The sequence below is a fragment of the Pyxicephalus adspersus genome, chromosome 10 (genome assembly GCF_032062135.1).
Source record: "Pyxicephalus adspersus chromosome 10, UCB_Pads_2.0, whole genome shotgun sequence".
In the NCBI taxonomy this organism is placed as follows: Eukaryota; Metazoa; Chordata; class Amphibia; order Anura; family Pyxicephalidae; genus Pyxicephalus; species Pyxicephalus adspersus.
In genome coordinates this window covers 4380356-4397851 of record NC_092867.1, presented here as the reverse complement: position 1 = coordinate 4397851, position 17496 = coordinate 4380356, and the positions used below count along the sequence as shown (strand labels likewise).

At 43.1% G+C, this 17496-nt stretch overlaps 1 protein-coding gene across 1 annotated transcript in view; it reads right to left on the bottom strand.

Moving 5' to 3' along the window:
- Positions 1–17496, bottom strand: part of TCF7L2 (transcription factor 7 like 2) — a gene marked incomplete in the record, with an annotated part of 114986 nt that overhangs the window by 65362 nt on the left and 32128 nt on the right. The window contains 1 exon segment of the mRNA XM_072423801.1: positions 1907–2008. Within this exon segment, the coding sequence (XP_072279902.1) occupies positions 1907–2008 (102 nt within the window).

The following is a 17496-nucleotide window of genomic DNA, read 5'->3' as shown; positions in this document are numbered from 1 at the left end:
TAGAAATCAATGTAACCTGCTTAGGTAAATGGTGTGTAGGCCTATCGAGTATCATTGTGGCTATCACCCAATCAAAACTTGCCTTCTGTTAATTTAAAACAGGAAGAATGATGAAATATTGATACTCATTGGTGCAACAGCAATGTGCGAGCCCATTTGTGCCTGGCAGAACAGTGAAGGGCACATGGGGGGTATGGAGCTACTTGCGAAGGGGATTGCCCTGCAGAAATAGGAACACTGTGAACCTACGTGTACAATATTCATTCCACGTGGCGTTGACGTTTATTAGTGTTTAGTCACATTTAATTAAATGTGCTCTACTAATATTAAATACATTTTGGAGCTGATCCAAGCTCTTTTTTAATGAATGAAGAAGTGCTTTGGTTAAGCTGTGAAATTACTTCAACATATGAGAAGGCCAGCCGAATGTAAGTGACTGCGGCTAGCCATGCCGGGTCCTGGATGAATAAGAATGTTCACACATGTGGTGAATAAAGTGGTGCTGAACGGGTTATTCATTCATCTCCAAAGCCCTGCGAAATACCCAGCACACCTACAGCTCGCTTTGCATGAAACAACTCCAATGTGTGCTTGAAGGGTAAAACTATGGTGAGAGCGCCATCTTCACAGAAGATCTCCAATTCATTTACAAAGTTGCCCACATTCTTACAACACAAAACACGCAAAATACTTCAACAAACTTCTTTGTGAGCACAATATTACACCTCCTGGTGAAATACATCTTTTATTACAAGCCATGGTATCAGTCTTTAAATACAAAGCAAGCTAAGACCATCACATAAAGGAAGAAAGTTTTGGTGGATTCCCATGTGGGTTTTCTGTGTCTTCACCAATAAAATATGACACATTCTGCTCTATATAGGTCCTATTATATGTTTCTCTAGTTTTCCTTTTTCCAGAGGTTCAGTGAGCTATTCACAAAGAGCTCAAGAAGCATTTAAGACACCCTTTCAGGTCTCCCTAAAGTGCTTTGTGATTTGTGGAAGGAGCTGGGGGCAATATGCTTCAAAAACATTTCCTAAATGCCCCTGGGACACCTACAAAAATCCTTAGTATTCAACTTACTGTACATTTAGGTATTTCCATAGGCTTAATTCGGGGCATTGGTTGGCTGTTACTGTCAGCAGATGGTCAACCGGGGCATCTAACTCATGGCCAACTAGAAAGACTCTCCCTATACAACTTAACCAGATGCCAGCAAGTACTGGGGATTGCAGTGCCATGGCCATGGGTTCGATTAATTAATTTAATCTCTGTGTTTTTTTTTCTTGATATAGAGAGAACAAAAATGGTTTGTGTGTTATAAAAAAAGCCTAAAAATGTATCCATTCCACGGAAAGTGTTTGAGGATGGACGAGAGGCCTTGCGTTATGTGACCATAAACTTTGAAGGAGAACACAACACAATGGAGCTGAAAACAACATACGGCCAATTCCATCACACTAATATACCAAAAGTAGGTTCTCTTTAACAGGGGAAGACTGGGAACCTTTGGTTTGATTGGGGAACAAACAGCACCAAGTGGCACTTGGTTAATGTTCCCTCAGCAGTCTTCTTTGTGGCTCTTGGCATTTGGTCCCATGACATCTTAGAGCCATGAAGAAAGTTGTTGGTGGTAATCTACCCACTTCAGGGAGCTATGATGAGAGATCTGAATAGGAAGCAGGTAGGTATATAATGACATCACTGACTGAGGGTACCACTAGGACCAAAGTCTAAATGGTGGAGTACCACCAAACCAACATGTCTTATTAGCATTGACAAATGTCTTCCTACCCCCAGCCTGGTCCTTCTTTGTACTTCCACATACAAAAACAAAGCTATCTGAGATAGCTGCATAGGAAATATTATGCAAGATTCACAAAGTTTTGCAGGAGTTACTTACAACGATGTGGCCTGGAGACGGAGACCTGGCGTCCTTCATGGCTTGCCGGCTCTGTAAACCCCCGGCCTGAACATCCAAGAGGGGCCACTTCATCTGCAGGTACTGGAATGGCAGCAAAAAGGGAAAAAGAAGAAAGATTATTGTTTCTGGAATTGCACAAACATCATTGATCAAAAGGTATACAATCTGAGTGTACAATCCACTTTGGATCGACTAACAAAATACAAAAAGCAAGAGACACCAGAATAGATCAGTTCAGTCAGGTCGTCATATTACAGGGATTTGGAGATGATTGTACAATCAAACTGTAAAGTGCATGGACAGCATTAGAGAGAGATAAATTCATGCAGGGTGCAGGATTTGAGTATGGGGCCCGAATACCAACACACGTCGAAAGAACAATGCATACTTTTTCATCTTAGCCTAAAGGTTGGGTAAATCAGTCAAGGTTACAAGTCAAAGTTTGGCTTTAAAGTGCCACTCCTCCAAACTTGCATTTCAGTCTGTAGAGTTACCCATCTGTCAGTATCTTTTTTTTTTGTGTTTAGTGGTGATATTGTGGTGCACTTTCCAAGTTCTGTACACCTGCTGTGCCTATTATGAGCAATTACCATCATCTATGCACTGCGTTCCTGGATCAGTACACCTTCTGGGCGTATTATGAGGGGATCCAGCCAACCCTGTGCAGAGTTCTCAGACCTATATACCCACTATGTCCATTATGAGGGGCTCCCACCAACCCCAATGCAGAATTCCTAGATCTATATACCCACCATGTCAATTATGGGGTTTCCCACTAACCCTGTGCAGAGTACCTAGAGCTTTATACCCATCAAGCCCATTATGAGGGGTTTCCCCCAACCCTGTGCAGATTTCCCATATCTATACACCCACCATGTCCATTATGAGGATCTCCTACCAACCCCGTGCAGAGTTCTCGGACCTATATACCCACTATGCCCATTAAGAGGACCTCCTAACAACCCCGTGCAGATTTCCAAGATCTATATGCCTGCCGTGCCCATTTTGAGAGCCTCCTAACAACCCTGTGCAAAGTTCCCAGATCTATATACCTACCATGCTCATTATAATGGGTCCCCACCATCTCTGATGCAGTTGAATCTAAGATACCCAAGAAAACAGGTGTTGACCATGCCCACTGGACGCCACCTAACTATAATGCTTTTTGATGAACTGACTCTTTAAACAAAAAATTAAACCAATATACTCAGACTTTAGATATTCACTAATATTCTGTGACATGAATATTTTTGCTGATTGCCCTTCAGGGGTATATTCCTCTACTTTAGAAAAGAAAATATTTCCAAAAGGAAAGTGGAGATAATTCTTAATATGTGTTTATATAGCACCAACATATTCTTCAGCCCTGTACACTAACAGCCCCTCGGAGGAGTTCACAATCCCTGCCCTAGTCACATGGCATTATAATCAATTTGGAGGGGTCAATTACCCTACAAGTATGTTTTTGGAAAGAATTAGGAAACCCATAAAGTCTGCAATCATTTTTATTTACAAAGCCCCGTCAATGCCCGGATTTCACTCACACCTTCAAAGAATACATTTTTCACTTGCTGCCATCTGTCCAATAGTTCTTTTATTGTCCATTTTATCATGAGATATCACAGTCAGGAATGTTCACCGTCCTTATAATACTGGCAAAGTTCCATCTGATCACTTTCACATGAGAACTAGGAAATGATTGTGAATCTCTATAAATTGGTGAATATGTAAGAAAATACCGTCAACCAGTAAATTTTTGGTGACGTGTCAGTTTCACCCTCTATAAATGGACAATTGATATGGATGGTGTTTACAGACAATCTCCCATGAAGTGCCATTTTTTAATAAAGTCACATGGAAACTCTGGAGTCTTCCAAACAAGGACCGGCATTAATCAATCTGTGTTTATGGAGTTCAAGCCCTGCAAGTTTACCCTCCGGGCCGACCATGCAGCTCACTTGAGTGGTGGAGGCGCACAGACGTCTAAGGGGCCGGGAGCGTGGTCGCCCTCCCCAATCAGAACATACAGGCGGTAGTTTATAATTCCTACTCCGCATAAAAGCTTCATTGTCTCCTCGATCCGATCTCCACAGGCTACCTGAACCGCAGCTTTTACGAGTCTGCATTTCAGTGCTACGAGTCTACAACACGCATAATTTTCAATTACATTAAGACGGAGAGGGATCGCTGCCTATATAACGTTACGGGCTGGCGGATATGAGGCTCAGCTAGACTGCCGTGAGGGCTAAATGAATCCAGATGCCGCAGAGAAGTCTATAACTTCCCGAGGAGGCAAATGTCAGGCGCGTTACATTTTCCTGGAATCTCCAAGATGGGTCACGCAGGATGCATTGTCTTCCATGCGCACCACTGGGATGTGAAGACTTCAGCTAGTATGAGTTACTTGTAGGAGCGTAGCAATGGACACAAACTCCAACCCACTCCTAAAAATGGGCATTTAAAGGCCAACACCTTCCAAGCTCAATATGTGAGGTGTTGCCAATGTGTTAAAACCTATGCCGGATTGGAGAGGTACTGATATATCTCTATCATAACGCCCAGTCCTACCAAAACGCCATGGCCATGCCACGGATTGAAGCCTTGGAGATGGCTTTATGGGAAGGGGCAGGCACCATGATCTAAAGCAACAAAACCCTCTACCCTAATGTAAATATTGTAATGCACAATAGAGTGGTGTCTTTGCGGTGGCCTTTCAGGTGAGGTCAACACAACACAATCTACAAAATGCACATCCAAGCACTCTGGTCCCAATGTTGACCTCCTCACTGGATTCTCCATAACTGATAATAACATGGTGACCTTGTTGATGCGTAAACACCACAATCTACCAAATGCAACTCCTTTGTATCTCCTGAGGGGTCCAAGGAGCCAGGGAATCCAATTTACTACCCTCCCAATGGGCCTCTTATGGTTGATATTGACCCATAAAACAAAATGTGTTTGACTGATGTGGGTAAGTGCCAAAAGGTCACTGCAACAAAAAAGTAACCCAAATCAAACTCAAAAAATTGGTTTACTAGATTTGTGCCACCTCTACATGATGTCTGAGCTGCATAGAAGGCTTGAAGGGTGATGCCCCATCATCCATTGTCCTCAATAGGATACCTCCAAGTCTCAATAAGCTAAAAGAGCTGACCCTACAGATGTTCTCTTTTTGTTTCTTACACCTATAACACTTTTTTTGTTAAACTGGGTGGGAAAAAGCTATAGATGGGTGACAGCCCCTGTATGGTGACCCAACTTTTCAGTAACCACCCAAAAACAGCCGGGGGGGGGCACTGAAAATTGTCAGATGGTGTGCCCAGCTGGGCAGAACACTTTATGATCCACAAGGAAATGCTATGGCCTTTTTGTGGGATCATTTGCTCATATAAACCCAAACAATTGTTACATTTAAAAATAAATCACCAACTTAACAAATGGGTAGTCACCTGGCTATTTACGGCACACATTGCCTGATATTCACAATAGCCATTTACAGTTCCTGGTCATCTCCAACAACCAATCACATCCATCTTTTTACTGACCACCTGTTGCCTTTAAGATCTAGATCAGGGTATAACTAGACAACGTAAAGGGTGGCAACGTTCTGTCCCAAATGGGCTCCTGCATTGCCACCGTCACATGGGCCTCCGATAGAGGCTATGAGTGTTTTCTCCTGGCTAACAGTACCAAAAGTGGACATTTTATGTCCCAAGAAAATGTTGGCAAACACTATGGGAGGTATTTTATGGAGCAAGGAGGACCAGTGGTGTCCGGATTTTGTTGGACCGGCCATTAATGAAGTCTTAAAAGTCATTGTATGCAGTAGAGGACACTCCTATGTGTCGTTCCTTCCTCATATATTACCCATTATAGGAATTGCCTCAGCTAATTGCATTTAAAAAGAGTTAACCTGGCCCTTAAAAAATTTACTGCCAATTTTTGCCTTTCCTAATGTGCAAAAAATAAATAAACCGGTTATAACAAACAGAGCAAAGTTCCCTTATAAACGAGTTCTCCGAGGCCAGAATGTGACAAGCAGCGTATAAAAATCAGGACGTATATTGAATGAGTGCAGTTTAAACATGTTATTAAAGGGAGACGGCTACAATGCGGCCAGACTCCCGGCTCCTTTGTGCTGAAGAATGCAGATATTTTTGGGCGCGGCAAATAAAACACCTTTCTCGTAAGAAAAAGAGAAAGGAGTTCTGTGGAAGGATCTCGTTTCAGCCTTAATTGTTCAGGAACGCCATTTTCTGCACATCGCGGCCTCGGCTCCCACACCCATCCCTACCTATACGTCCGCGCGGATAATGGAAGCAGATGTTTGGAGTGAAAGGAGGGTGTCGCGTTGTGTATAACGAAGGGAATAAATTAAATTCATGCGCTCGCCCCCCTCGTCGCCCCGGGGCGCCTCTGCAGAAAACTTGTTTGGAAACAAATGACAACTGACACGGGAAGCCGGAGGTACGCCTAGTGACACGCTGAAAGGAAAATTTCCGATTGCGCCTGCGGGGTTAGAAGAATCAAACGCTCGTCAAATTGTTAGCTCTGTGGACCAGTTTCTTGTTTTTTTGTGGAGCCCTGATCGACATATTTACAATATGGCTGGAGGAGAAATTTTGTAAAAATTACTGCAAATTTGCGTAAATTTTGTGCCTAATTTTCAGAGCCAATTTGGCTCAATCGCATTATTAATATCCCCTGCCGACTATCGCTCACAAATGGAAAAAAGTTTTCCACAATGAGACTTTGAAAACATAGACAAAAAGCAAGACATATTTGAATTCTTCCAAAAATTTGGGATGGAGTTGGCTTTAAATAATATTAATCTTACCACTGACCCCCAATATAAGTAACATTCTACCCAATGACCCCCAATATAAGTTTGTTTCCTTCCACTGACCCTCAATTAAGCAGTGTTTTTACCAATGACCCCGAACATGAGGGGTATTCTACCCAAAAAAGGTGATATTCTACTCAATGACCTCCAATTTATAGAAAAGACCCTCCTGAGTAAAAATTTTTACCATTGACAACACCCAATAAAAGAAGTGTTCTTCTCACTGACCCCTAGCATAAGCAATATTCTACCCAATGATATAAAGAGCATTCTACTCAATAGCCCCTATTATAAGGCGCGTTCTTTTAAATGACCCCCAATATAAGTGGCATTTTTCTCAATGGCTCCCTACAAAGGCAACATTCTACCTAATGATCCCAGACATAAGAGGCATTCTTTTCCCCAATATAAACAACAATCTTCCCAATGACCCCTAATATAAAGGGAATTCTTCCCACTGACTGCCAATATAACGGTCATTCTTCTAACTGACTCCCAATAAAGGCGACATAGTATCCAATGGTCCCCAATATACGAGGTAGTCTTCCCAGTGACCCCCAATATAATATTAATTCTTCTCTCTGACCCCTAACATAAGAAATATGCTACCAAATTCCCCCAATACAATGCATTCCTCTCACTGACCCTCATATAAGTGGTATTTTTACCACGGACCCCAATTATAGGCAGAATTCTTCCCACTGACCCCCAATATCTCTGCCATTTTTACCACTGACCCCAATATAAGTGGTCTTCTTTCCAATGACCCCAACATAAATGGAGTTTTTCCCACTGATCTCCAATGAATTCCTTTTATCAGGGATTCCCATTCCCACCCCTGGTTGGAGGGTGAATGCTCAATTCTGTGTATTTACTTCTGGAATTAAAGGAAGGACCCAAGGCATGCAATCTGCTCTGCCATAGGTGAAAAGATGACCATCGGAGGAATTCCAGGAGTCTTATTGGCACTCTTCCACCTCCTCAATCAGCACTGCCGGAATCTCAGATTCTTCGGGTCACTGGAACGTGAGAGGTGAAAAGAGAGCCGGCTGTGAATGATGCACCCGGTGCTGCTGCTTAGTGATCACAAACAAAGCTGGTACAACACGGAGTCCCCACCTCCATGGCAGGTGGAGAAGGACGGAAAGGGTAATGTGAAATAAAATGCGTTAGCTAAGCCACCTCCTCGTATCGCATTCCCACGCTCATCTTTTAACACAGATGTCGCATTTCTGGGTGACCTTCATCCAGCCGTTGTTCAAACTGGCTTCATTTTAAACCAACAACAGCTAGCATTCAACTCTAAAAATTGGGCAAATTGGACGCAACAAAATATCAACTTGTCTCATCATTGCCATGATACCCGTCGCTGCACTGGGAGCTGATTAACAGATCATCTGTGTCATCTGTGTGGGAAACACACTTGAGCTTCAATCAAAAACATCACGCACAAAAAGTTTGTCACTAATCTAACAAATCGAGGATGTGTTCTGCGGGGGCCGGGCACAATAAATTCTTCAGATTCTAACTCTTGAAGCAATTGCCAGAATCCAATTGTGCCAGCTGAGATCTACCACAGGAAGGTCTGTGCAGGGGTGTCAGTCAGTGTTGGTCCATTCCATTGTTGTCCTTAGGGTGAACTAAAAAGTTTCACAAAAAGACATGCCCCGAGGACTTCAAATATACTTCATCAACAAAAAATAAAAATTCCAGATCAAAAAGCTGCATAAAATTATTGTCTGAGCAAAATGGCAATGTTTCCAACCCAACAACCTCTGGGTCTTAGACATCGCCATGTTGATCTGATAACGCTGAGTTGTTTTTAGAGTCCTCGGTGCAGGATGTCTTTATGTAAATTATTTTTGTGACAGCCATGGAATGGCCCAACACTGACTAACAAGCTTCACATTGACCTTCCTGTGGTAGATCTCAGCTGAATTCTGGCATTTGCTTTAGGAGGGAAAATCTGAAGAATTAAATTAGCCCCGCCCCTGCAGAACATATTATATTAGTGACTGCCTTTTAAGGTAAGAAGGGGAGGGGCTTAGTGGATGTTTTTACAATTTCTAATATTTATTAGAGGTAAATTGTAGCAGGTGACATTTCCACAAATGAAATGGACAATAAACCACTTCCTAAAACCCCCGAAAACAATAGATTTTTTTTAGATGACTGCCCACCAACAGCAACATGTTCCACAACTTGTATTTGAATTTCAACAAGAAAGTGTGAGATTCTAACGCAGGCCATTGTGTATATGCAATCGGTATCTTTAGCGATCTTTTTTAAAATTTTTGAATACAGAATTATTAATATTATTATCAATAAACAGGATTTATATAGCGCCAACATATCACGCAGCGCTGTACATTAAATAGGGGTTGCAAATGACAGACAAATACAGACAGTGACACAGGAGGAGGAGATGACCCTGACACTAGGGAAGAATTAAAACCCCATCCAGGGTATTGTTGTCTGTGCACCATTGGGGGAAAGTTTATCTTACGTCCAGTATCGGAGATAAAACAGGAAGTCACATACAATGACCCCAATGTAAGATTTCCCCTTCCTTCTTAACTTCAACCCTGGTTGGTGCTATCTTAAAAACAATCGGGGTCTTTTATTATCTAAATTTGGTGTAATATCACCCAGATTTCTGTAATAAGCCATTTTCAGGGCAACATTGGGAACCAGTCAGATGCGGTACATGTACAAGTGCTGATACACAGGAGAAGAATGATGACTTCATGAGTGCCCTGCTGCTCTTTTACTATCAAATCACAGGCTAGGGCTCAGAATTATAAATCCTTTGCAGGTAAACCATCTCCCATGAATGTCATTCAACATTTGCTTGGAGTTTGGATTTCAGCTGGTCGCACATTGGAGGACATATCATAGTGCAGGCGTTGATTATAGGAACGTGAATACTCCAGCCCGGTGTTCCCGTTTATGTTATGGAGCATTCGCGGCTCTTTATGTTTTGCATTTATACCATAAACAAGGCAGAGCAGACGAGATGTCGATCCGCATGGAGGAGGCAGATAATTTACTTAATAAGATGAAGGCCGAAGTGCAGCGCCGACTCTGCCCCCGCTCCCCGAGGTTCAGCCGGGGTTTTCATGTTCACACGTTTGATGTTTCTGTGTAACAAGGAGAACCGGCAAAGATTTCTGCATGCTTTGGTCCGATCTGGGGCCCCCAATAAAGATATTCAAGAAAACACATAATTACAAATTACTTTATTGCATGAATATCGATCTTCAGTTTGGTAACATTTACGTGGACACGGCTGCTTACAGAACATCTGAAGGGATTCAGGACTTCAAACGGCGGCTGTCAAATCTGATCAGATCTTTGAATCTGGTCCGTTTGCTGAGTTTCTGATGTTGGGGAGGGAGAATTCGGGGATTTGTCTGTGCATAGGATGGGCTCTGCCCAAACCTGACCATGCAGGAGCACAGCGCGGCCAATCAGAAGTCTCATTTTTCATCATGTGTCCACAGATCTAGGTATTTTGGGTTACCGAAAGTTTAAGTGTATCATCATCATTTGTTGCTGCTTAAGTGGCGGCTGCATTAGTTTTCTTTTTTTCCATTTTTTCCTTCTTTTAGTTTACACTGGTTATTATTATTCATATTAATAATAAACAGGATTTATATAGCGCCAATATATTATGCAGCGCTGTACATTAAATAGGGGTTGCAAATGACAGACAGATACAGACAGTGATACACCTGTAACAAATTTCCTGTATTGAGGTGACAACGCTCACTGCACTGTTTCTACAAAGAAGCAGCGTTGTCACCGTAAAAAAACATGTCATACCATAATTATCTATGTGTTCTATGTAAAGTCTAGTTATGACCCCCGAACAGATAATTTGGGGTTCAAATGATAGCTTGGGGGGCAAAGTAATGTCTAGGGATTGGCTATACAATCTTAATCTTAACCATTGAAAACTCTGGAATTCATCACCTTTATTGCTGGTGGTCATGTGACCAAACCCTGGACCACAGGTGGACAGGCAGAGCTAGGTGCTTAACAGTGTGGTCATGTGACTATCATTAGCCAATTGATAAATTGTTTTATTTAAGTAAAGGCCAAAGATGGATAGGAATGCCCAAACATTACAGTGACAGGTTATAATTATACCCCCCCCCCCCCTTCTTCCCATCATAGGTCTTTGTGGGGGTGGGCAGCATGCATGGATACCATTTATTAAATACTAAACCAATGAAGTGGCAAAAAAACCCCTAAAATGCATAAACCCAAACAACCGACATCAATTAATAAATGAATAGGTATGGAGGAAACCTGGCGGAATATTTCAGATCATTACAGACGGGGGCAGGAAAAACCTGATAATAATAATGTGCAGCGGCGTATTTTGCTGGCAATGAAAATGTCTGTTTACTGCAGCTTCAGCATTGCAGCCGAGGCTCCGTCAAGCTATTAAGTCGAGCGTTGAACTTCATAGCGCTGGCTGTCTTTTGCAGCCGTCCTTTTGATGTTACCTCCAAAGGAAGGAGATCAAAGGCTCGCAGTGCGGTTAGGGAAAGTCCCTGCTCTTAGCCTAGCAGCCTGTGATATGCTTGCTAAAAAATCTTGGCCACAAGCGCAAGAAAAATATTACTTGCATAGGTAAGGGCCCAATCCAAGCCGTGGGGAGCGAGTAAGAAATAACGAAGGTCACCTATAGATATTGCATATACACCTGGGCGTAGCGCATCCAATGCAACATTAACAATTTCCTAAAGGGGTTAAAAGGACGGCATTGGAGCATCCATGTTGCATTTAATGCTTTAACTTTGTTTATTCCCGAACGCCCTAATAACGCTGTATGACGCGTTATGATCAAGAAGCATGTTACTTGCCATTCTAATAATAAAAATGATCTGGTACACATATATAATGTGCTGCAGGATGTCATGCAAAATAATACAGGTGCATTTCATGCATTACCAATGTTTAATCCCCATGGCTCGGATAACACCCATGCATTGCAATGCACGATATTTGACACACCAGGGCGGATGTTACTCTGCATTCTATTTTAGTAATGATCTAGGACACATGTGATGTGCTGCAAGATGTCATGGAAAAGAACCCAAGTGCATTACCTGCATTACCAATATTTAATCCCCATGGCCCTAATAATACCCATGCATTGCAATGCACACTGTATAACACACCAAGGCGCATGTTATTTGCCATTCTATTCTATTAATGATCTGGTACACATATATAATGTGCTGCAGGATGCCATAGAGAAAAGTCCAGATGTATCTGTTCTTTTATCAACATGCGTGTTTTATAGACAATAATGGAAGCACAGGACGGCGCATCATGCATGCGTTTTTTATGTGCTGGAACAGAATAGATACGTCTATGTCTTTGCAGCACATAAACGTTTACTTACTTACTTTTATAATTTTTTAAGCAGCAGATCTGAAAGAAAGGGAGGTCAGCAAATCTCATTTGCATTGCAGAGAGCTGTCAGTCTAACACTGGCAGCATGCAGTCAGGAGAAGTGATGACTTTATTAGTCTGATGGCAGGTTGGTGGCCCAGCTGTTCGTATTTGCACTGCGGATGCAACCTACATACAAGGGCTTGGCCATCTGTCAGAACCGTCCATCGTAGGACTGAGGTCTATGGTGCAATACTGTTACCCTGATGAGACTTTCGCCCCCCAGTGGTCATTATATTCTGCCCTGGATGATGGAAGGTAATGCAATGTCCAGTATCCTATTCCTAGTATATCAGTGTGGCCCGGACAAAGGCGTTCGGTTAAATTCCGGTTATCCAAACCTGAACACAGACTACCAGTACATAAAAAGCTCTATGAAGGACTACAAGGCCCAGCATGCCCAGACAGCACTCTTTCCCCACACACAGGCAGACACAAGCTTCTGGCATCTGGTGGAAAACAAGATCCTGAAATGTCACCGATCCCAGAAGACTCGGCTCATTATGGTGACCGCAGGCTTTACCGCCATTTACAGCTAATTGCTCCCCTGATAATTCTTCCCGCTATTTACAGAGGATTCCAATATCCCTGGCAAAGATAAAACACCCAGAGACGGGTAATTAACTCTTCATCCTCCCAGGAAGATGGCGCAACAAAGACACCGAAAGCTTGGCGCCTGAATGGTTGAACCTCCAGGGCGGTCCCATTATCACCCGGGGTCCCTATTGGTTGGATCTGAGTTCTATATAATGATAATAATGAGCTCTATATAACGCTGCCCATAGATGAGCATTAATCATGGGGTTCATTGTCTCTGTACTTGTTTGGGAACAATAGAAGGATACATTGTAACAAAGATCGATATATTTAACCAGATTGGTCACTCACAGGCAGTTAAAATCCTTCAAGGCACCATCGCACCATCGCGTCCTGTGGGGTAGCGTTGTTGCATGTATTGTAGCGCAGTTATTTGTGTGTTAAAAAGCATTGTAATAAAGCGATCCATTCATTTAAATGACATGTGAGAAGGACGGTAGCCTGTGCTGCAATACTCACCCTAGATCTAGCGCTGTCCAATCAGGTGCTTTGCATCACTTCGGGGCTGAATGACACCAGTGCTATAGAACTCGCTTCCTGTGTACCAAGGATGTCATGGACCCGCACACATGAGGGTGCATCATCAGATCTGATTGGGTTTTGTCAGAAGTAAGGACCGCCCACAGCTAGAGAAGAACAGAGATCCAGAGGACCTGATGGATCACATGACCAGGTGGAAGACCCCTCCCCTGAGGAAAGGCAAGTACAGTGAAAAGTAGAGAGGAGGCAAGGGGCAAAGGGGAAACAGAGTCCAGGCAGAATTCTCCCACCACCCCAGACCCCCAGAGAGCCACCCCTGTGAATGCGCTGAACTGAACCTAGCACCAATGAGAGACATTTACCTAAAATATGAGCTCACAAGCTATAGAAATGTATGATGACAGTAAAGAGAACCTGTCATTTCCAGCCTCCCCTTGGTTTTATTGCCTAGAGCCAGAGCTGCAACTAAACCAATGCCACATGACAGCCAGGCAACAAGCATTTCCAGGGGAACATTTCACATCCGGTGAATGCTGCAGAGGTAAACGCGCCCAGGAATCTCTAAATAATGCTGATTATACTTCAGAACTGATCATTTCATTTTTTTCAGGAATTTGTTGATTATATGAGTCTGTTGAATCAACACGCTGGATTAATTTTCTTTGCTTTGTGAAGGTGATGAAACAAAAACAAAAACCCAATCACTTGATTTTTGCTGGCACATAATAGCTGAAGTCACCAGACTCACTTCAATCACCAAGCTAAGTGGATTAACCCTAGCCGGTGATAATTGACTTTGCTAAGTGATCAACCTCCAATGTAGCAAATAAAACAATGAGTCGATTTACTAAAGGAAGACCGGAGCAGGGGAAGCTTCATTTAGCTAAGTGACTGCGGTGAAAATTCAGTTTCCAATCACATGCAAGGAAAGTTTAAAAAGCAGGATTGTCATTGGATGGTTAAAGTCAGCTAAGCTTTCCGCTCATTCACTTAGCTAAGTGCGATATATCTTGCAAGAAGATACAAGAAAAGATCGCAAGAAGACTTTGCTAAGTGAATGGCCTGTACCCCTTTAGTAAATGACCCCAATGATGATTCTGTTGCACACCATGGCGTTGAGTTGCTTTGTGCATTTTTACCATGTGATGTTGCTGCAATGTTGAAATTGTTATAAAGGCGCAGCGGTGCAGAGAGGGGGCTCGGTGTAATTGTCAGCCGGCTGAGAGTGAGCTGAGCCAGAACACCACAAACATTCTGTGTATGTGTTGGGAAAGTGAGTCTCGCGTCTTTCCAGCTGAACGGCATTGAAAACAGCCGGGAGGACAATGGAGGCTCGCAGGCACGACATGTGCAAACAGACATTTGTTGGAAGCGAATGCGTTTCCTGAATGCCGTCTATTTGCAGTTAGCAGGCGATGGCCCGTGTTGCCGGAAGTTCTACGATGGGCCCATGTGAGCAGCCGCAGGATCTCGGGGATGCAAAATCTCCACGCTAGTCAAACGACTCCCAAATATCTGCTAAGGAGCAACAAACAGCAGAAGCTCCACCACCAAGCTCCTGCGTCACCCCGTCCCATCCAAACTTCTCATCACGGCAATGATAATCCACAGAGAGTCTTCCGCTGCTCCTCCTGCCAAAACAAACAAAACTCCACCTATGTCTGCTATGGGCTCCGGCCAAAAGGTCCTGCAATGCCAAAAAGCTTCCCAAAACACAAACCAATTGGTGGCACACTTCTGCCGTTTTATACGCAGCATGGCGACTCTTACCCACCTCAACCCAAAGACTCAATCCAATGGAATTGCTTTTATTTATTTTTTATATTTCCGCTGAATATAAAATACATTTTAGGGCTAATAAAAAAATTACAGTATAAAAAAATCTGTCAGTGCCATGGGGTACCAAGCACCAACGCATTGCCCCCCTTCACAGGACAGGAATTTAGGGGGAACCTCTAGGTCCATTTAAGTTAAACCAATTAAGGCCATTTCTTTCCATATTTATGAATGATATGAAATATTTTATACTTTTTTGCCAGTATTTTTATTGCAATTGGGACCAGGCCATACACAGTGATCATTTACAAATTTTAAGCTGCACAAATGAGGTAAAACCTCTGTAGCTGCAACCACTCTGGAGTAATTCATCCTCACAAAAATAAGGGAGGGAATATTTTCACTTTAATTTTCTAAATTTTCCACAGACCCCTTATAAAATTTTGGAAAAATGTTAGATAAAAAAGCCTGCCAGAAAAAGGGGCAACTCCGTATTAATGGCCATGGGGACCAACCACATATTAAAGCCATGGAAGGGGGCAACTCCATATTACTCCAAGGTCACGGAGGGGGAGCAGAAACTTCATATTAATGGTCATAAGAGAAAAGGAGGAGGGTGGTAACTCTATAAAAGGGCAACTACTTCGTTTTGGAAAGGATGGGTCCTGAATTCTCCAGTATTGGACATTGGGGGAGGAATAACTTTATGGCAACTTTTGCATTAATGGTCATACGGTAAAAAGTCAAGGGGGGGCAACTTTATATTAATGACCATGAAAGGTCAACTCAAGATTATTGACCATGGGATGGGGGGGTCATATTAACAATCATGGGTGTGGTGAAAGGGTCAACTCTATATCAATGGCCATGGGGAAATGAAACAAGTTCACATTAATGGGCACGGGAATGGGGCAACTCTATATTTTTGGCAATGGAGGGGGGCAAGAAACTCCCCAATATCTGTAATAGGTGAGGTGTGGTGACTACATACTAATGGCCATGGAAGGGAAGAGGAGGTAGGGACTCCATATTAATGGCCATGATGTGGGGGTGACTGTATATTATTTGGCATAGGAGAGAAGGGGGGTGGTGAACCCAAATTATTGGCTATATTGGGGAAGGGGGGTGACTACATAATATTGCTCATGGTGAGGAATGTGGGTTTGGGAGTGACTCCATATTAATGGCTATGGGGGGAATAGAGAGGCAATTTCATATGAATGGCTATGATGGGGAACAGGGGGTGGTGACTCCATATTAATGGTTATGGGGGGAAGGTGGGTCACCCCATAATAATGGTTATGATGGGGAAGAGGGGCTGGTGTCTCCATAATAATGACAATAAGGGGGGGGGACTCCATATTAATGGCCATGGAAGGGGGGCGGGTGGTTTTGGAATGGGGATCACAGCGATGTTAGTCAGCTGACCACAAACATTTGGCCATACAATGTATCAGCGTATAAAGAAATGACATCACAAATTGTTCACATTCATCTTAATGTTGCAATAAAGTTTCCAAACCCAATGCAAACAAGCAAATTGCTTTATGGATGTCGGCCAGGATTACCCCGGAGGTTGTAAAAGAAATAACTGTTGCCCTGAGGGTGGGTAGGATTGCACATGGAGGAGGGCATGGCCAATGACAATGTTTTGCTTTGTAATTAGCAATATAGACGATATAAATAGAGAACAATGGGAAGCGCTGGTGGGGAGGGGAGCACAATGTCTGCATTCTCACTATCTGTACTTATGCAGCCTCCCCGACCTACAAATGCTGAGATAAAACCAAAGCCACATATAAGCCTCCCCTTCTGTCTTGTTGCACACCGCTCCTCTCCTGGACTAAAATTGCTCACTGCACACCGAGTTTCTCACAATGTACATTAGAAGCTGCAGCTAGTCAGATAGAGCCGCCTCTTTTCCTGCCAGCCCCTCCCACCAGCCATGATTAGCATGTCAGACAAAATATAAAGGTATAGGAGAATAAACTTCAGCTTTGATCACAACAAAAGAGAAGAGTAAATCTCTGCAGTTATTTTTTATTTTCTTGGCTGCAGAGAACCATTTCTTTCATTTCTGAAATTTCTAAACACAAACGGCTGTTGGCCGGCGCTCTGTACACAGTTTATTTTCTCCCGGAGAATTTCTTGTCACCCTCCAAGGTAAACACTGAGGGAGAGGAGTGTGTACAGCGCTGTGTGTACAGAGGTGAAGCTTAATCATTCGGTGTCACCACGGGCCGTGTCACAGGATGCGGCCCATGCCAGTGCCGGCAGGCAAGCTGTGAATTAAAGGGAACCTGTCACTAGAAGAGGAGGGACAAAGCACCTGGGGGTAACAAACCTTGGAAAGCTTAACAAGGACTTCCTCTTATTCACTTTTTTTGGATTCCTACCATCC